The sequence below is a fragment of the Phocoena sinus genome, chromosome 2 (assembly GCF_008692025.1).
Source record: "Phocoena sinus isolate mPhoSin1 chromosome 2, mPhoSin1.pri, whole genome shotgun sequence".
NCBI lineage: Eukaryota > Metazoa > Chordata > Mammalia > Artiodactyla > Phocoenidae > Phocoena > Phocoena sinus.
The window spans coordinates 100,562,932-100,583,538 of NC_045764.1; the positions used below are offsets into that span (position 1 = coordinate 100,562,932).

At 45.1% G+C, this 20,607-nt stretch overlaps 1 protein-coding gene across 1 annotated transcript in view; it reads left to right on the top strand.

The window, feature by feature from the left end:
• The window catches only part of RYR3 (ryanodine receptor 3), a 399,907-nt gene that overhangs the window by 260,497 nt on the left and 118,803 nt on the right, over positions 1-20,607 (top strand). The window contains exons 52-55 of the mRNA XM_032621721.1: positions 3,628-3,763; positions 13,645-13,825; positions 15,500-15,611; positions 18,232-18,352. Coding sequence (XP_032477612.1) covers positions 3,628-3,763; positions 13,645-13,825; positions 15,500-15,611; positions 18,232-18,352 — 550 coding nt within the window. The remainder of the gene's footprint in view (positions 1-3,627; positions 3,764-13,644; positions 13,826-15,499; positions 15,612-18,231; positions 18,353-20,607) is intronic.

Below are 20,607 nucleotides of genomic sequence, written 5' to 3' on the forward strand. Positions count from 1 at the left end.
GGGAGAGGGGCTTCCCTGGTGGCGCAGTGGTTGAGAGTCCGCCTGCCGATGCAGGGGACACGGGTTCGTGCCCCGGTCCGGGAAGATCCCACATGCCGCGGAGCGGCTGGGCCCGTGAGCCATGGCGGCTGAGCCTGCGCGTCCGGAGCCTGTGCTCCGCAGCGGGAGAGGCCACAGCAGTGAGAGGCCCGCGAACCGCAAAAGAAAAAAAAAAAATATATATATATATATATGTATATATATATATATATATGGATGTGAATCACTGGCAGCTGTGTGATAATTAGGACCAAGCATCTCCTGTGGTCTGGGCTCGCCAGCTCCACAGACATGGACATGTGGACATGTGTGTTCTTTGTGTGTGAAGGCCCAGCCTCACTGGTCTGCATGGGCCCACCAGAGACCTGTGGTTCCTAATAACGTTCTGTGTCATCGAATTTACATGTTTATACCCTAAAGAAAGCGACATGACAGAAAACGGTATAATTACTCTAAAGATAAAGAGGGCCCACACATGTCCTCTCCGTGGACAGAGGAGACGAAACTGAGCTACCCCACGTCGTCGGGACTGTGACGTGCACTCCTGGTGGTGGTCAGGCCGCCTCGCCTCCATCATTTGTCCCGTCTTGGGACTGTTTCCTTGACTAGACAGCTGACAAGATGGCCAGTGAACTTCCCGAGTGCGGAGAGGCGCAATCTATAGGGGGACAAGGAGAAGGTCGTCCACCGCGTGGTGGGTTTGGGAGCACCTAGGAGTGGGCCCCTGACCCTGACAAGGGGATCAGAAAAGGCCCTCAGCAAAGAGATGACCCCCAGCGTGGGCAGAAGCTACTCGGTCACACCGCGGGGAAGCGCGTGCCAGGAATGTTTGAAGTTCAGAGAGGAGAGCGTGGCGTGCTTGAACTTCGGAAAGCTGGGTGTGACCGGAGCGCAGAGTGCGAGCAGAAAGGAATGGGCCTTGTGCTGCCATCGCTGCTAATAACAGAAGTCCACTCTCCTCCGGAATCACGGTGTGACATACCCCACTCGGAATTAAGTCACATGACCCTCAGGACAAGCCTTTTTATTGTTGCCCTAGTCATAGGAGAGGAAACTGAGGCACAGAGAGATTAGGGAACATTCTCAGTGTCATGGGGTTTGTAAGTGTCAGAGCCAGGGGTCAAAAGCACTGGGCTCCAGAGGCCGTGATCCTACCTATTATATTATGGGACCTCCCTGTAGAGCCTGGAGCCACGGAAGCCACTGGAGGGCTTCAAGCAGAGAAGCAACACCACCCCGTTTATATGTTAGAAAACACTTCCTGGTTTCAATAAGAAGAACTGACTGGAACAGAAACAAGACAACCCCCCTGCCCCCATACACACAGGGACTCAGCAGCTGTGCACCCAGCAGCATGACATGTGATAGCTGTTCCATAAATGCCCTGGGTATTCCTGGTCTCTGCCTCTGGTGGGACAGACTTCAGTCGGGCCCAGCTCTTCACACATTTAGACAGCAATAAATATCACGGGTTTTATTTGGGTGCTGTGATGATAACTGACACCTGTATTTAAAAGCAGTTAACGGTTCTCTTTTGACAAGACAGTGCCACAAGCCTCAGTGCCCAGCATCCCAGCGTCAGCCTCGTTCACCTGTTCAGTTGATACTGCTCGACAAGGACCACAAGCCTCCCTCAGAAGATGCAAGATATGTTGAGTGGAGGCCAGGAGGCAGGGAGAGGGGAGAAAGGGGACCCAGGGAAATCTGTAGAGGAGGAGGATGGGGTTGCTGCCTCCTTTTCAGGTGGTTCTTGTGGCTCAGCACAGTACGCAGGCTTTACTCAGACCAGTGTCAGGAAATGCCCCAAGTGTGGTCCCTGGGGGAGAAGGCGAAGGACCAGTAAATGCTGCCGTTCCATTCCACCCTTGTATGTATCACAGCAGGAATCAGGCCTGAGACGGAACAGCAACCACACAGACACAGACACACACACACACACACACACACACGAGCACTTATTTTTGTGGCCGGTGAAATGCCCTGCACCTGTAACCCTGAAAACTCTGCCTAATTCCTGCTTTTATTAATGCTTTTCCGGACTTTATTTATTTACTTATTTATGGCTGCATCGGGGCTTCGTTGCTGTGCGCGGGCTTTCTCTAGTTGCGGCGGGTGGAGGCTACTCTTCGTTGCAGTGCGCGGGCTTCTCATTGTGGTGGCTTCTCTTGTTGTGGAGCACAGGCTCTAGGCATGCGGGCTCAGTAGTTGTGGCTCACAGACTCTAGAGCGCAGGCTCAGTAGTTGTGGCGCATGGGCTTCGTTGCTCCACAGCATGTGGGATCTTCCCGGACCAGGGCTCAAACCCATGTCCCCTGCATTGGCAGGTGGATTCTTAACCACTGTGCCACCAGGGAAGCCCTTTTCCAGACATTTTTAAGACCAAACAAAATCTAAACTCCAAGTATAATACTATCCTTGCTCCTTTAAGTAGGAAAAAGTGTGATGATAGTTTCTTACTGAGATTTGGCTTAGATCCATCATTCTTTCAAAATGACTTAGAGTATTTGCTGTCAGCAAATACATGAGTCATTTGACGAATGTTTATTGAGCCCCTACTCTGTGCTAGGCCTTGGGGACTAAAAAATGAAAACACCATCCTGACTTGGAGGATTAGCAGTATGATGGATTCCCCTCTTCTCCCCACATACATAAAATATCAGAGGCTAAATTAGAATGACAACTGCATTTCAAGCACAGGAGGTCTATTTGCTAAGCTTTTAGCCTGGCACCTTCTGAAAAGTAGGGAGATTATAAAATATTCTACCAGATCGCAGAGCTGAGATCTTCTGCTAAGTGTCTGGTAACCTGGAAGTGAAGAGAACACACTACCCATCCTAGTCCTTAAGTGGCCATGACCTCTTTGCTAACCATCCCACGTTGAACGTCTCAGCTCCTGACTTGGGACAGCTGTTGTTGAGCCAGAACTTACCTAGGGACCCCTGATTAGTTGAAGGCCCACCCAGTCAACCAGTGGCTGAACGTTTTGGTCTTGAAATAGCATGGCCAAATGAACATGGCCAGCCTGCATCCACTGTTGCCTCCCCAGAGACACCCTACTTAGGCCTACTTTTAAATGGCAGATCCCTCTTGCCAGAACTGGAAAATCCATGGAACACATGGAGCATTCCTACATAGCAGTGATCATCAGTCTCGTCAATTGCTTGAAAGCAAAAATGAATGAAAGGAGGCTTCCCTCGTGGTGCAGTGGTTGAGAGTCCGCCTGCCGATGCAGGGGACACGGGTTCGTGCCCCGGTCCGGGAAGATCCCACATGCCGCGGAGCGGCTGGGCCCGTGAGCCATGGCCACTGAGCCTGTACATCCGGAGCCTGTGCTCCGCAACGGGAGAGGCCACAACGGTGAGAGGCCCACGTACAGCAAAAAAATAATAATAATTAAAAAAAAATAAAAGGTTCCAATTTCAAGTCTACTAAATTATTTACCTGGAAAGTCCTGTGCTCTCTCTAGCTTCTAGGTAAATGAAAGCCCTTCAGTTCCCAGAATTTTGCCTGCCTTATAGCTATGTAAAAAACTTACATTAAAAAAAAAGAAACAAACCTGGGCACTTACTTTTGTATTGTTCTTGGCAGGTGGTGACCTACTTGGCAGGCTGTGGCCTACAGAGCTGCCCCATGCTTCTGGCCAAAGGATACCCTGATGTCGGCTGGAACCCCATTGAAGGGGAGCGCTACCTGTCCTTCCTGAGGTTTGCCGTCTTCGTGAACAGTGAGTCTCGGTTTTCCATGTTTTTCAGACCTAGGATGGCATAATTGTGGTGGATACTAGGAAAAGGAAATCCTTTGCACTGCTTCCTCTCCATAAATATGATAGATTCTGTAGGTAGGTGGCAGCTGGAAGAAAAATCTCAGGAAGAATCAGGCTAGACAAGGATCAAGAGTAGAATCCAATGGACAGTCTTGAGCTCTAGTGCCAGAGCCTGCAAGGAACTCACTGCATGGGCTTGGGCTTGTCATCTCTCTGTACCTCTTCTCCTAAAAGAGGGGGCTTATTAATATCTTAATCTCACCTGTTTCACAGAATTAAATGCAGATGTGCCTCCAGATCCTTAGACTATTAGTTGGTTGGATGGATGGATGGATTGATGGATGGATAGATGGATGGGAGTAAGGATGGATGGATGGATGGATGGATGGAAGGAAAGATGGAAGGAAGGAAGGAAGGCTGGCTGGATGGATGGATGGGTGGATGGATGAATAAAAATCAGGAATAACTGATCACTGTTAAAGGTAACTAAACTCCCAGGAGAAAAAAATTGCTATAGAAACCCTAAATATTATTCTTCTTAATATTGATACAAGTCACCTCTCATTTATAGTGAATTCCAAGTTGACACAAATTCTGTATTTTCACTAGTTTAATGTGCTGAATATTGTGTAAAATAGGTAAACTACTTTCTTAAAACTGTACCTTGTCTCCCTAGATTCTGCTAAAATACTAATTCACTTACATTTACGTTATAGTTATAATAGTTCTCCCTTTTCCCAGTTTGGAGTTTCAGGCCAACAAATCCAGCTGGGCTGGTTAAGTGATCACAAAGAGGGATTGCACCTAATTAACAATCATGCCGATTTTTCTAACTATGAGAATTCACCTAAAAACATATTGGCGATGCGGCTTCCCTGGTGGCGCGGTGGTTGAGAGTCCGCCTGCCGACGCAGGGGACACGGCTTCGTGCCCCGGTCCGGGAGGATCCCACATGCCGCGGAGCGGCTGGGCCCGTGAGCCATGGCGGCTGAGCCTGCGCGTCCGGAGCCTGTGCTCCGCAACGGGAGAGGCCATGGCGGTGGGAGGCCCGCGTACCGCAAAAAAAAAAAATTTTATATATATATATATATATATATATATATAGGTGTGACGTGATCGTTATATTCCCATGTGCTCTTCTTGTCTTCCTTCCCCTCCCCACCCCCCCTGCTTATTTTCCTACACCATAATGCACTCTATTCTTAGTATTTGAATGGTTTCCATTGTCCTGGTTTTTCCCCTTTCCTGACTTGGTGACAGACCTTGAGATGTCTACCTCTTGTTCCCCTGGGACTCATCCAGCCAAGTTTTTAGGAACTCGGGCCTTCTACTTCTCTCTGCGTGTTCGTCACTGTCCCTCCTGTCTGTCCATCATCAGCATTGCTAAACTCCATTTTCTTCCTCTGAGGCCAGTTTCAGAGCATCCTCTAATAGTCTGTCTTACTTCTAATCCAGATGACTGCATGTCCAGAATTAATGCAGAGTTACTGTGGTAATAAAGGGAAAATTTTTGTTAAATAGATTTTAAGGATTCATAAATGTCACCAAATTATGTAAATAGACTGTATGACACAAACCAGATACAGGCAGGACCCATTTATTCATGTTGGCCACCTTCACAGTCAAGATCAAGTGCTTTATGAGTCAATTAGTGGGACTGTCCACATGGGTTATGAAGGTAGAGGAGTCCACTGGCTATGGTCTTACCTGGACGGCCAAATTCCAAAACTTCCTTATGCTTATTAGGTACTACCATATTCAACTAAACTCTAAACCAAAAGCATTTGGTCCACCCTCTTTGCTTTCAGGTTGTTTTATGTCTTTTTAATATATTCTCTACAGTACGATTTCATAACGCAATACATTCTAGCAAATCTATTAGACCATCAGTAGGAAGATATGTGCACTTTAATGTTTATTGTGTCTCTATTATATAAAGGCCACATTTGGTCCTGGCAAAGGATGTTGGCTTTTGCATTGAAAGAATTAACAGTCTAGTAAGTGGAACAGGCATGGAGAGAGGCCACTGTAGTAAGGAGTGGAGTAAGGTAGGGACAGAGTGGTAGAGGATTTCACGAGGGGAAGCTCACATCTGGAGGTGATATTAGAGATGAGCTTTGAAGGGTCAGATTTCCAGATGCAGAGATGTAGAAGAGGTGATCCAGGTAAGGAGAAGCTTGAACAGTGGCCTGAGAGCTAAAGCACACATGCTCAGGAAACACAGTGATTGGCTGATCTAGAGGATAGATACATGGTTGACAGTGGTAAGAGACGAGGTTTAAAAGGTAGGTAGGCAGCTATACTAGGGAGAATCTAAATGCCAAGCTGAAGAGTTTTGTCTTGATTCCGTGTGCAGAGAACTGGGAAAGAAGAGAGATTGATGGCAACCACTGGGAACTTCTGTGCCCAGGTTAGGATAATGAGTTTCTGAATTATAATGGTGGTGATGGGAATGGGATGGAGGAGATCAGCTGGAAATAAATTACAGAGACAGAATTTACAGGACTCGCTGGTGGCGATGACTCTGGTGGCTGGGCCCTGGGTATGTTGGGAGAAAAGGAACAGAAGTCACTTTGAAGGTTAGAGATTTTGTGTGTGTGTGTGTGTGTGTGTGTTGGGTCTTCATTGCTGCACGCGGGCTTTCTCTAGTTGCGGCGAGTGGGGGCTACTCCTTTTTGCGGTACACGGGCTTCTCATTGCGGTGGCTTCTCTTGCTGCGGAGCATGGGCTCTGGAGTGCACGGGCTTCAGTAGTTGCGGCACGCGGGCTCAGTAGTTGTGGCTCACGGGCTCTAGAGCACAGGCTCAGTAGTTGTGGCGCATGGACTTAGTTGCTCCATGGCATGTGGGATCTTCCCGGACCAGGGATTGAACCCGTGTCCCTTGTCCCCTGCTTTGTCAGGTGGATTCTTAACCACTATGCCACCAGGGAAGTCCTGAAGCTTAGAGATTTAAAGGTAGGGAGAAAAGAAATAAGGATGGTCAAAAGGAGAAAATGGTTTGAGATGGAGGCTAATGAGCTTGTGTGATTCAGGTAATGATTTGCGAACCCCAAATGGAGATGCCCCTAATTGGGGCAATAGGATAGAGATCAATCAGGCAACAGATTGGGACCGAGTAGACTCGCGGGTCACCTGCAGTTGAAATGGTAGGAGTGGACTGTCACAGGGGAGAGCATGAAAGAGGGAGGGATGGCAAGTATGGAAAAAGAAAAAATTAGAATCTGTTGAGCACCTAGAGGAGATAGAGTGGCTCAGTCACAGCAGAATGACATGGAAGAGTTTGGGCTGGAGGATGGAGTATCTTGGCTTCAGATATGGCTCCATCACTAGCTCTGTGAATGTAGGCAAGTTACTAAAACTTTCCTAGCCTCGGGAGTTTTTTGTATATAAAACAGAGATAATAATGGCATATATCTCACAGAGTTGTTCTGAGGCTTAAATGAAGTGATCCGTGGAAAACTCAGATTAGCACGCTGCCAGACATGTAGTAAGCCTGCAGTTGTGTTAGTTGGCATTGTTATCATGATCCTTACAAGAGTATTAGGGCGTTTGAAATGGGAAGACTCTCATAAACAGATTCCTTGGGATCACAAAGCTCTTTGTCTTTACACCTTTATTTCAAAGTCTTTATATCTAAGAGGTGATTACAAAGGACTTCCCGGCCACTTTTGTGGCCTCTGCTCAGCAGTGAAAGATGAAGGTATTATGGGTGATCATGATAGATAACGGGAGTGGTTATGGTGGGTGATGGGTGATGGTGGGGGTCGGTTGGTGGTAGGTGGTGATGGTGGGTGAGTCATAGTGAGGGTAGTAATAGTGGGTAGTGATTGGTGATGACAGTGATGATGGGATATGATGGTTGAGTGGTAGCCATCGTGGGTTTTGTGAGGTGATCAAGGTGAGTGGTGGTTAGTGATGGTACGTGTGGTGATAATGTTTCGTGGGTAGTGGTGAGTGATGGTAGGGGTGGTCATAGTGGGTGATGGTAGTGGTGGTGGTACATGATGGCTGGGTGGCAGACGGTCATAGTGGGTTGTAGGGGTGACTGTGGTAGGTGGTAGTGCGCGGTGAGGATGGTGGCGGTGGTAATAACAGCTAGCACTTAGCATTTTCATGTGCCAGGCATGGTTCAAAGCACTTTTATATGTATTAACTTTTTCATTTGACGCAACAATCCAATGAGTTAGATACAGTTATCTTTATCATTTTATGGATAAACACCCCTCTGCTGAGAGAGATTAAGTACCTTTCCCAGAATCACACAGCTAGTAAGACTTTTCCTAAGATTTGAACCAGAGCAGTTTGGCTCCAGAGGCCAAACTGCACTCAAACCATTATGTAGTATTGCCTGGACAACACTTTCTCCCTAATGAGCAAGGAGAAATAGCATTTCCTCCTTTGAGCTGATCAGTAATTGTGGAATTATTTAATTTCTGTTTGGTGCTAATGTTTAAAAAAAATTTTTTTTTGAAGGCAAATCAAAAGCTCTTGCTAAGAGGGAGGGGATATGGGGATATATGTATACATATAGTTGATTCACTTTGTTGTACAGCAGAAACTAACACAACATTGTAAAGCAATTTTACTCCAATAAAGATGTTTAAAAAATAAAAAAGCTCTTGCTATATCAGAATAATAGAATTAGAAAATTCTTTCTAACATTATTTTACTAGTTTCTATTACAGTTGGTGTTAAATCTTCTTAAAGCATATCATTTTCTCCACTTTATTAGCTTGCTGGGAAACCTTGGGTTGTGTTTAACGCTAGGAGTCCTGAAGCTGACAAGTTTCTATTAACCCAGGAGTTGCAAACTTTATAGCCAGTGTACACACAGATGTGTCTGGGTGTCTGATTAATCCCTTCCTAATGTAGCACCAAGTAGGAAAAGATTCCTTACAAATCCTCAAAAAGAAAGAAAAAGTAATTCTGTGCCTCGTTAGATTCCTCGGAGTATTCTAGTGATATCTTCCTCAGGCTACAAGCTTATCTGTGAGGAACACAGCATGTCCCAGCTTTGCTGAATCTTGTTTCCCTAGGCAGCTTGATCATCAGTGGTCATAAGCTGGGCATCCATCATATGACATGTGAAGAATACATGAGGGGTTATGAGAAGTGACAGGAGACATGCTCTAGAAGTTCTGCCCTGAAGTCACTTACGAATCAAAGCAGCAAACAGAGCAAACCCAAGTAAAATTACCAGCAACGTACATACATACTAAAAACTCAACTACACCTACCTACGTAGTGAGACGTGTGACTGTTGGCAGGCCAGAAATGATGGTGCTTGTTGGAATCTGGTAAAGTGAATATAGGAATGCCTGGGGAAGAAGGCAAATGTTGAATAACATCTTGAAGAAAGAAATGGACATAGTTTAACAGAGTAGTTGGGGGAGAGCATACTGGGGGGCATTGAGCTGGGAGCCATGAAACTTTTAGGATGTGTCGTTTATGTCTCAATAACAATGGAAGAAAAGTCTTTTAGGATCAAGGGTACAAAGTAGCATGTTAGCTTTGAAGGGCATAGTAGGAATGAATGCTTAAAAGAATCAGCTGGTTCATATATTCATGTTTTTAGAGTTAGAAAAAGATGCAATAACCATTCTTCAGTGTGATTGGTACTGATGACCGGGGATGGTTAGGATTAAAATGTCTAAGATGTTCTCAAATTTATAATCCTAGGAAACGGACAGCCTTGCTTCCTGCAAACAAAGGCTGATAATTGGTCTGATAATGCAGTGATGGAGAGTCACCCTCAACGTTCCATCTGATCATTTCCAGCCTCTACATGATGTTAACAAGAGGCTTGAGCATACAGTGTTAGATAATTCAGACATGAGCTCTGTTCTTATTAAATATACAGTCTAGCGAGAAAAGTAGAAACAGATACAAACAATTCATTAATTATACTTGTGTGCAGGGCTTTAAGGAAGAGGATAGGGTATTTGAGAGGACTAGATCCTCTGGGGCTTCCAAGCTTAAGCTGGTCCTGAAGGATGAAGTGGAGTTACCTAGATCAAGGTTTTATGTCAAAGGAATGAGAAAGGCAAAGTTCCAGGCAAAGGAACTTAAAACAGGGATTGTGTTTAGAATAGAGAGAGTAAGAAAAGCGATGGGCGGAAGGTAAAATCATTTCATCCTTCCTAATCATCCCTGTGGTGAGAATGACCGCTTCTGGTTAAAATGGGGAGAATCATTCCATTTCCATCCAACTTCTTAGGAACATTGAAAAGAAGGTCCTAATGCGAAGGCAGTGTTGAGAGCCTTTGAAGAAAGGCTCTGTGAACATACACACTGCTATTAAGCTTATTATTCATTTGGAACTCCAGCAAAAACATTGCTGTAAGCCCCTGGGCAAAACTAGCTTACCTCAGATCTCTCTCTCCCTTGAAAAATGCCCTCAAGGTCAGTATTCAGCTTCCCCACTGTGGATTTGGTTGGCAGTCCGACTTCCTGAACTACAGGTAATTAGGAAGAGAATGTTCTCTCTCTTCTAATCAGGCCATCCTCTCTACCTTGTGAAGCCTTGAGAAATTCTTTTCCTTGGTCCCCTCTCCAGTTAGCATCAATGGTTGCACTTCAGTTCCTTCCTATTGCAGGGCGCCCTCTGCATTCCCCACGGATTGACCACAATTCAGTGATCAAGCGACGGCTTCCTGGGTCCATTGTAGCTCCAACCTGATTAGCTTAGATTTGAAGACCTGAAATTCAGATAAAATAAGGCTAATTTGGCAAATGAATTTCAATAGCAAACTCAATATAGAACTCATAGCCTGATTTTTCAAATTCTTTTGGACATTGTGGTCCATGTTCCGTCAAATTCCATGATGCTGATTGCTTCGGAAAGAGCTAAGTTAATTTCAGTGTGCTGGTAAAGACAAGGGCTGACCCACAAGTGTTTCCATTCTGAGAACTGAAAGAATCAGAGCACAGTGTTTAAGTAAGCTTGACTAACAGGGTTGGGTTTTTTCTCCATTTTTTGACACTTACAATTTCAAAGTTTTAGCTTCATTATTCTTGTCATAGAAAATGACAACTAAGAGTGTGCTACCTGGTAAGTTTTGTGGGCGAACAACATTTGAAAGTAGCCAGCTGTGAGTTATGTCTGTAACTAAGAATATTTGCTTTCAAATATGCTGATGATCGTGGTGCTTTTCTTTGAGTATCCCTCTGTGATTAAACTCTATCATGTATCAATGCTAGGTTCACCTCATAGGAGAATGTGTCCTTAAGACTTAGCGTCACCTCTTTATCTGAGCTCTTCTGTAAACTGTACAGTATCACTCAACCTTGTCCTTGGGTTCCTTTCCTGCCCTGATTCATTCCACCATACCATTATTGTGATTATTTTCCCTTTATAGCACCTCCTGAGAATTTTCTTCACATGGATTCTGGTTTAATTAAAAACAAATTCTTTTTTGATGTTATATTAGATGAAACCCGAAGAAAAGCTCCTTTATAAAAATGTCAGTCTCTTCTTGAAGGATTAAGCTATAAAATAGTGAATGCATGCTGATGGGCTGTATAAATTCAGTTTAATGAAATATTCTGAATCTAGTTACACAGTTCTAAAACTTACAGAGGTATATACTTACAATCCTGAATTTTACCTGTGGTGTAGAAGGTCAAGTGGTAAAAGAGGCCGTCAGCCGGCCAAGCTCTTGACCAGGACTACAGGTAGACTCTCCAGGGCTGTGAGACACAGCAGTGTGTTCACTTGTGAGTTTGTGTGGGCACAAGTTAGTTTCAAATATATGAACAGCCAAGCTCAGCCCTTCTGATGCTGTGGACATGGTGGAGGAAATCTCTGCATATAGGTTAAACGAATAGACTCACTCTAAAACTAGAAGAGGCACAAACATCTCAACAGGGCAAATGAGACCCAGTGAGACTGTGCAGTGTACATACTCACACAGGGCTTTGCTAAAAATCTGGAAGAGAAGCCAGATGTTATGGGTTCCCATCCGAATGCTCTACTCTAAGTTGATTCATAAAATTTTTCATCAAACAGAACTTAAACTCCTGTGATAGTTTTAAAATATATCTATAAATTCTTCCATGCTCCTTCTTCCAAAAGATGGAACCTGCTTCTTCTTCCTTTTTTTTTTTTTTTTTCCCGGTACGCGGGCCTCTCACTGTTGTGGCCTCTCCCGTTGCGGAGCACAGGCTCCGGACGCGCAGGCTCAGCGGCCCCGGCTCACGGGCCCAGCCGCTCTGCGGCATGTGGGATCTTCCCGGACCGGGGCACGAACCCTTATGCCCTGCATCGGCAGGCGGACTCTCAACCACTGCGCCACCAGGGAAGCCCTTCTTCTCCCTTTGAGTGTGAGCTGGACTCAGTGAATCACTTCTCATGAATAGGATATGGCAGAAGTGACAGTATGTGACAAAGTTGTAAAAGGTATTGCAGCTTCTGCCTTACTCTCTCTCTTGGATCCTTTGCTCTGTGGGAAGCCAACTGGCATGTCATGAGAACACTCAAGGAGCCCTGTGGAGAGGTCACATGGTGAGGAACGGAGGCCTCCTGCCAACAGCCATGTGAGTGAGCGTGGAAGCTGATACTCCACGTCCAGCACGCCTTCAGGAGACTGCAGCGCTGGCTGATATTTTTACTGCAACCTCATAGGAGATCCCAAGCCAGGACCACCTCACTTAGTCACTCCCGAATTCCTGACTACAGAAACTGTGAAATAATAGTTACTGCCTTAACCTGCTAACATTGGAGGAAAATTTTAATGCAAGAATAAATAATTAATATTACAACAGCATATCAAGATGCTATCTATTATAGAGCTCAATCCTCTAATAATATCTAATGATCTTATTTAAAAGTTTTTCTTTAGGCTTCATCCAATATACAGCATCAAAAAGTCTTGTCTTTGAGGCTTCTCATTAGCCCAGGGATAAGTTCTTAGACACAAATTAAGTTGTCATCTGAGACACTGAGACAGAAAGTGTGTTTCATGAAATTGTTTGAACAAGCTGTAAAACTACTTTTGATTATAAAGATTGGCTCTGAGAAGCACTGGCTATCCCTCTCTACGTGTCATAGTTCACTGCTTAGTTGTCTACGGTTCTTCCAAAGAAAAATACCGCAAAATACAATTGTCCAACCTTTAGCTCCCCACAGAGCTAGTCTAAGAGTAACCAGGATAACTTTACCAAGTAGATTCTCACCTGGATAAATGATTTCAGAAATGCCCTGAGGTTCATCCCCACAGACCTGGTTGTTCTAGGGTATGTATTAGACTCTGAGAGGAGACAGCTCAGGAGCTCGCATGTCCCTTCTCCGGATGATAATTGAGGCACACCCGATTGAGTTACCATCGTACCTCCTCTCAAAGGAAGGAAGGAAATACCTATGAAGCACCCCTCAGGGAGTTAATAAAGAGGTAAAGTCACTTGTGAATTAATCAGTAATCCATGGCAGACTCCGTAGTGTGTTTCTTGCCCTCTGAGGACCTAAATATAGCGAAATAATGTGAATAGCACAAAATCCTGAACTGAGAAGTAAGACTGTTCTATATCAGTTAATCGTAATACTTCAGATAAATAGAGTCTGATGTAATTTATCAAAGCTCCCCTCTCTCTGCATCAGTATTACCTCGTAATCTTAAGAGTATGTGACAAGATCAATCAAATACTGTTCTCCCAGCCTCGTCGATTAGAAATCAAATCTGGGGGAATTCCCTTGTGGTCCAGTGGTTAGGACTCTGCACTGTCACTGCTGAGGACATGGGTTCAATCCCTGGTCTGGGAACCAAGCCGCCTGGCGTGGCCAAAAAGAAATCAGTTCCGGGGTTGTTCTCTCCAATGAGATGGTAATAACGCTTCTTTCCCTTAGGTGAAAGTGTGGAAGAAAACGCCAGCGTCGTGGTCAAGCTGCTCATCAGACGCCCCGAGTGCTTCGGCCCGGCCCTGCGGGGTGAAGGAGGAAATGGTCTATTGGCGGCCATGCAAGGCGCCATTAAGATCTCCGAGAACCCAGCCCTCGACCTCCCCTCGCAGGGGTACAAGAGAGAAGTGTAAGTGAACGAATTGCCTTCTCACCCCAGTGTGGTTGTTGAGCTCTGAAATGTTCTCAGTACACGCACGGTAAAGCAAACGTCCATAACCTCCCCCTGGCAGAGAAAGCACAGGCGCTCTGCAGTTGTGGCTCACACATTTTAGGTCACTGTGTCAAGCTTGTTATCTTGACTCCCAGTAAGCCTAGTGATCAGTATCATCTTCACCCCGTTCCATTTCTCCTTCTCCACTCAGGCCAGTTGGCAAATGGAGGAGTCAGCAAGCTCTTTCAGCCCTCGCTGCGCCTCCCTATGGCATCCCCATGGGAGGAAGCTGTATCCAGGCTAAGAGGCCTGGATCAACAGGGTTCCAGGGGCTTCCCTGGTGGCGCAGTGGTTGAGAGTCCGCCTGCCGATGCAGGGGACACGGGTTCGTGCCCCGGCTCGGGAAGATCCCACATGCCATGGAGCGGCTGGGCCCGTGAGCCATGGCCGCTGGGCCTGCGCGTCCGGAGCCTGTGCTCCGCAGCGGGAGAGGCCACAACACTGAGAGGCCCGCGTACAGCAAAAAAAAAAAAAAAAAAAAAAAAAAAAAAAAAAAAAAAAAAACAGGGTTCCAGTCACTGTCTAACCCCAGCCCGTTCCCTTCAGTATTTTGAACCTTGGTGTCCCATCTCATACCTCACTTTTAAGAAGAGGGAGTACCCTGCACTTCCTCTTCCGAAAGTGTTCGATTTGATTCCTTAGGTAAAAAGAAATCTGCAGAATGTGAAAAATCACAGCAGTAAAAATCTTGGTATTTAGGGCTTCCCTGGTGGCGCAGTGGTTGAGAGTCCGCCTGCCGATGCAGGGGACGCGGGTTCGTGCCCCGGTCCAGGAAGATCCCACATGCCGCGGAGCAGCTAGGCCGGTGAGCCATGGCCACTGAGCCTGCGCGTCTGGAGCCTATGCTCCACAACGGGAGAGGCCACAACAGTGAGAGGCCCGCGTACCGCAAAAAAAAAAATCTTGGTATTTAATGGTTAAAAATATAGTTAGTACGTTATCAGATTGCCTTGTGACCTCCCTTTCGTTATGTCTTGTGAACATTTCCCTTCTATTGCAGCCTCTAGATTAGACCCCAGAATCTAGAGATGGGATATAACTCAGCAGAGGTAACCTTGCAGCCAGTGGCTCCTTTTTCTTTTTTGGACGGGGGGTGGTTATTAGTTCTGGTAGGTGATCTGGTAGAGTTAGATAGAATCCCGAACATAAACTGTCCTAAATTTCTCATGTAAAATGAGAATAACTGGGGCCCAGAGTCAAATAGCTTGTTAGCAGCAGGGCCAGGACCTGGACTTGACCCTTCTGACTTCTTGTCCAATGTGCTTTCCATGTCTATTAAGGAAGGAGAGGGGAAGGAATGGTTGGTAGGAGCTTTGGGGGTCACAGTGCCGCTCCGTGAGTATGTGTGGTCTGCATGATCCATTCATGTCAATAAAGTTCATGGGACCCTAGGAATGTCATGAACAAATATTTGGGTCCCTTGAGCTTGGTGAGTTAAACCATCTCATTGACAGCTAGAGGGAGAGAAGGAGCCCAACGGAAAGGATGCGTGAAGCCCAGGGTGAGCAGAGAAAGTGTTTCTATATCGTGTCTAAAACATGACCCCACCTGCCAGGCTGCCTACACCTCCTTGTGTTGGTTGTGTCTCAGCAGCTCGGAGGACCATGAAGACGAAGAAGGGGTCGTGCACATGGGCAATGCAATTATGTCATTTTATTCGGCTCTTATAGATCTGCTGGGCCGCTGTGCTCCTGAAATGCACGTAAGTGATGAGTTCGCAGAGAGCAGATTTGAGGGCCTTGAACCAGGAACACTGTAGGTTTCATGAATGTCATTTCTTCTTCCGACTCTGACGTTTGTGAACACGCCTTTCTTTCTGTTCCTTTTAGCCAATATCAAAAGTAGTTTCCATCTCTCGTACCTGATTCTACAGTTTTCCAAGGAATGACTCCTGGGAAGATCTCTGCGTTGTGTGATTTCTCTGTGACACTAATAGGGCATATCTGATACATATTCTGTTTCAAAAGCCTCCCCAAACTATGTTTTCCTATGCCTCACCTTGGTCAAACTGTGACCAACTTGATTTCTTGATTGTGTCTATCAGGACACTCCACATGGAAAATCCTTTCTTGACAACCATGGTGTCAGGCATCAGGAAGGTAGCCACGGTTCATGTTTGCTTATTTCCCAGAGGTGAGCTTTACAGACATAATTAAAAAAATGTTTCTAGGGCTTCCCTGGTGGCACAGTGGTTGAGAGTCCGCCTGCCGATGCAGGGGACATGGGTTCGTGCCCCAGTCCGGGAAGATCCCACCGGCTAGGCCCGTGAGCCATGGCCACTGAGCCTGCGCGTCCGGAGCCTGTGCTCCACAACGGGAGAGGCCACAGCAGTAAGAGGCCCGCGTACCGCAAAAAAATTATGTTTTCACCTTCTTTTTTTCATCTCTGCTGGGGGTGGAGAAAGAGATTGGCCTTATTTCTCGTAAAGACTCACATCATAAGTGAGAGAGGAAATAATTACTTCTTGTAGGAAAACAGAAAAGATAGCTTTTTATATTTAAAAAAATACTAGGTTAACTCTTTAAAAGAACTGTTGGCTTTGCTTATCCAGGGCTCAGGCACCTGCCTCTCTCCGCAGTGCTGCCTTTGGATTACGTCAGAGCGTCTCCTGAAAGTACTTGCAATGCAGACTGGGATGACATAAACAGTGGTTTCTGGTATTGATGAGGTTATATATTTGGTCACTGCCAAGAGAACAGTGGATATGTTGTATTTGTTTAATGCTAATGAAAGACAGAATCAATTAAAGTAGTGGCTTTCAAACTTTCTTTCTGACCAAAAAAAAAAGAATTTGTTTTGATCATAGTAAGACATACAATTTACATTGCAACCTAGTATACATATATTCCAGAAACAAAGTTTATCCTTACTATGGATAATGCACTCTAATATTTTCTATTCTATACTAATTTATTTCCTGCTTTTTAATGCTGGTGACAATCCACTAAATGAGGTTACAGCCCACTAATTGGTCATGACTACAGTTTGAAAGACATTGCATTAAAGCATTCACTCTTATCTTTCTTCTGGTTTGTCATGGTCTTATCTAATAAATGATGTAGCCTGTTTGCAAATCCCTCTACAAGTGTTTAGGGAAACTATTCCAGTATGGAAGAATCTAGGATAAAAGTACTGTGGAGAGGAGACAGTCTAAATCTTCAAAGTGAGGCTATTCTAGTTCCCACTGTGGAACTTGTACCTTACCCACATAGGCCCATCTTTCCATTTCTGTGCCCTTAAACAAATAAAGGAAACTTGAAAGGGGGCTAGGGAAATACTAGGGTGTCCTACAGTCTTGGGGCAGGGTGTCATTTCCCCAGATCACCTGTAATCACTTCAAAAAGCAGGTTACACCATTTGCCTTGTCTCGGGAAGACAGGCCGCATGGGATAGCTAAGTCATCAGAGCCCCACTGGGAAGGCGTTACCTCCTTGCTTACTGCCCCTCAGATCCAATACCTTATAAACACACACACACACACACACACACACAGACAGACACTTCTCCCCTGGCCCCTCCTCTGTTAGTGAGGGGGGAGGGCTGATGCCGTCATCACTGACAGCCTCCCCTCTGCCCACAGGAATGAGAGGTGGCAGCTAGGGTCACACACAGGTGTTCTCCTGTCTCCAGTCCTTCAAGCAGTATGTCTCAGCATGTCATCCAGCTCCCTCCTGGGTAGAGTCTATCCTGAGCTCATGACACTTCCATTGCTGGCTAAGAGCCTGTGCCCAGAAGCACACCTGCTGCCCCCAGATCCAAGAGAATGTGCACCTGTACACCCCACATGTGGCCATAAGGATCAGGTTATCCGTCCCCGGATAATTCCCTTGAGATGTTCACGTTCTCTCTGACATCCTCTACACCCTTTTTATTGCCCTAGTTCCAGCATTAATCAAACTTTTAGGAAATAGAAATTCCTAAGTCGTTTCTACATTTAGCAGAATTCCAGGGTCTGGAATCGTGGCCACATTGTCACCACTCCTGTCATAGCCACCAAGAGCTCTTGGTATTGCAGTCACACTGAGGACAGGCTGCACCTTCAGTGCTGAGACTTGATGGCAAAATGGCATGACCATTGCTGTCGCAGCAAAGGAACACACTAACCCTCCTTGGCCAGAGTCACTCCCTCAGTAGCAGCCCTTCTAGAAAATCAGGAGAAAGCTCCTCTTTTCCCTGTGGTCACACATGTCTAGAACAATTAGGGAAACATAGACGTGTACCCACCCCATCCCCCCGACAAGGAGAACCATTTTACTGCCCCAGGCTTCTGAAGCAGGAGTGTGGGAACCTCATTTATCTTACTCTCCAAACCTACCTTGCAGCTTATCCAGACAGGAAAGGGGGAAGCCATCCGGATCAGGTCCATCCTGCGCTCCCTGGTCCCCACCGAGGACTTGGTTGGAATCATCAGCATCCCCTTGAAACTGCCCTCCCTGAACAAAGGTAAGGGAAGCTGCTGGAGGCTGGGTCCTGCCAGTCTCCCCAGGGCCACCTGTTCACAGCAGGACTCCATCCGCAGTGCAGGGCTCCTCCCAGCCTCCTACTGTAGGGCAGGCTGCACGGGCGAAGTATCTTGCTCTTTTTCTGGTGTTGAGGGGTCCTCTCCTCCCAGCTCCAGCCGGCTGCTGTCTCCCCTGCTCCCCTGCGTTGAGACTCCCGTACCCCATTTCCTATCAGTACCGCTAGTCCAGACCTCAGTCTTCTGAACTCCAACCCTCTGGAAGGAGGCTGATGGACTGGAACCAATGAGATCTCTCACCAAACCTTCCTTCTCCTTTGCCTCTGTGCCCCCAGCTTATGCAGCCAGCCAGAGCAACAAAAGGATAGGGTCTGACCCAGGCTCCCCTGCACCACAGTACCGTGTCCCTCACAGCCATGGATCATAAAGAGTTTTCCCCCAGTGTGACATTGGGCGTCAGTCCTTATTAACTTGGCAAAACTTATACTCTCCCAAAAGCACACAGGTTCTCCATGTCACTCCACCTGCTATCCAGGCAGGTTCCTCGTAGCAGACGGAAGAATTGAAAAGATAGTATGATTCTGTTATAGAGTTTCCCCAAACTAGTGTTCCAAGGAACATTTTTATAAAAGATATTAATTGGCGTACATGTCAGCAAGGGGTTTGCAGTCAATCACTTTGGGGAACCTATGGAATATATCACATTTTTTCCATCCTTATTGAGATATAACTGACATATAATGTTATATAAGTTTAAGGTGTACAATGCTCTGATTTGATATTACAAAATGTTTACCAAAATAAGGTTAGTTCATGCATACTTCACCTCACATAATTACCATTTGTTGTGGTTGTTACGGTGAGAACATTTAAGTTCTACTCTCATAGTAACCTTCACAATACAGTATTGTTAACTATGGTCACCGTGCTGTACATTAGATCCCCAAAACTTATTCATCTTATAACTGAAAGTTTGTACCCTTTGGCCAACATCTTCCATTTCTCTCACTTCCCCCAACACCTGGTAACCATCAATCTACTCTCTGTCTCTATGAGTTCAGTTACTTTAGATTTGACACATAAGTGAGATTATACAATACTTGTCTTTCTCTGTCTTATTTCACTTAGCATTGTACCTTCAAGATCCATCCATGTTGTTGCAAATGGCAGGATTTCGTTCTTTTTATGGCTAAATAATATTCCTTTGTGTGTGTCTGTATATATGTGTATACATACCACATTTTCTTTATCTATCTATTAGACTTTTATTTCTATATCTTGGCTATTGTGAGTAATGTTGCAGTGAACATAAGGTTGCAGATATCTCTTTGAGATAGTGATTCCATTTCCTTTGGCTGTATATCCAAAAGTGGGATTGCTGGATCATTTGGTTGTTCTATTTATAATTTTTTTGAGGAACCTCAACACTGTTTTCCATATTAGCTGCACCAATTTATATTCCCACCAACAATGCACAAAGATTCCCTTTTCTCCATATCCTCACCAGCATTTGTTATCCCTTGGTTTTTTGTTTTTGTTTTTGTTTTTTATAATAACCATTCAGCAGGTGTGAGGTGATATCTCATTGTGGTTTTGATTTGCATTTCCCTGATGATTAGTGATGTTGAGCATCTTTTCACGTACTTGTTAGCCATTTGCATGTCTTGGAAAAATGTCTATTTGGGTCCTTTGCCCATTTTACATCAGATGATTTGTTTTTGTTTTTGCTGTTGAGTTTTTATAGTTCCTTATATACTTTGTATATTAACTCCTTGTTGGATATATGGTTTGCAAATATTTTCTCATATTCTGTAGGTTGTCTTCTCATTTTGTTGATTGTTTCTTTTGCTATACAGAAGTTTTTTAGTTTAATGTAGTCCCACTTGTCAATATTTGCTTTTGGTGTCATATCCAGAAAAATCATTGCCAAGACCCTGTCAAGGAGCTTACCCACTATGTTTTCTTCTATGTTTCCGGAATTTTTCAGTTTCTTCTGGGTTTTCCAATTTGTTGGCATATAAGTGTTCATAGTAGTCTCTTCTGATCCTTTCTGTTTGTGTGTTATCAGTTGTAATGTCTCTTCTTTCATTTATAATCTTATTTATTTGCATCTTCTCTCTTTTTCTTGGTAAGTCTAGTTAAAGTCTTGTCAATTTTGTTTATTTTCAAAAAGTCAACTATTAGTTTTGTTGATAATTTTTATTGTTTTCTATTCTCAATTCATTTATTTCTGCTCTGC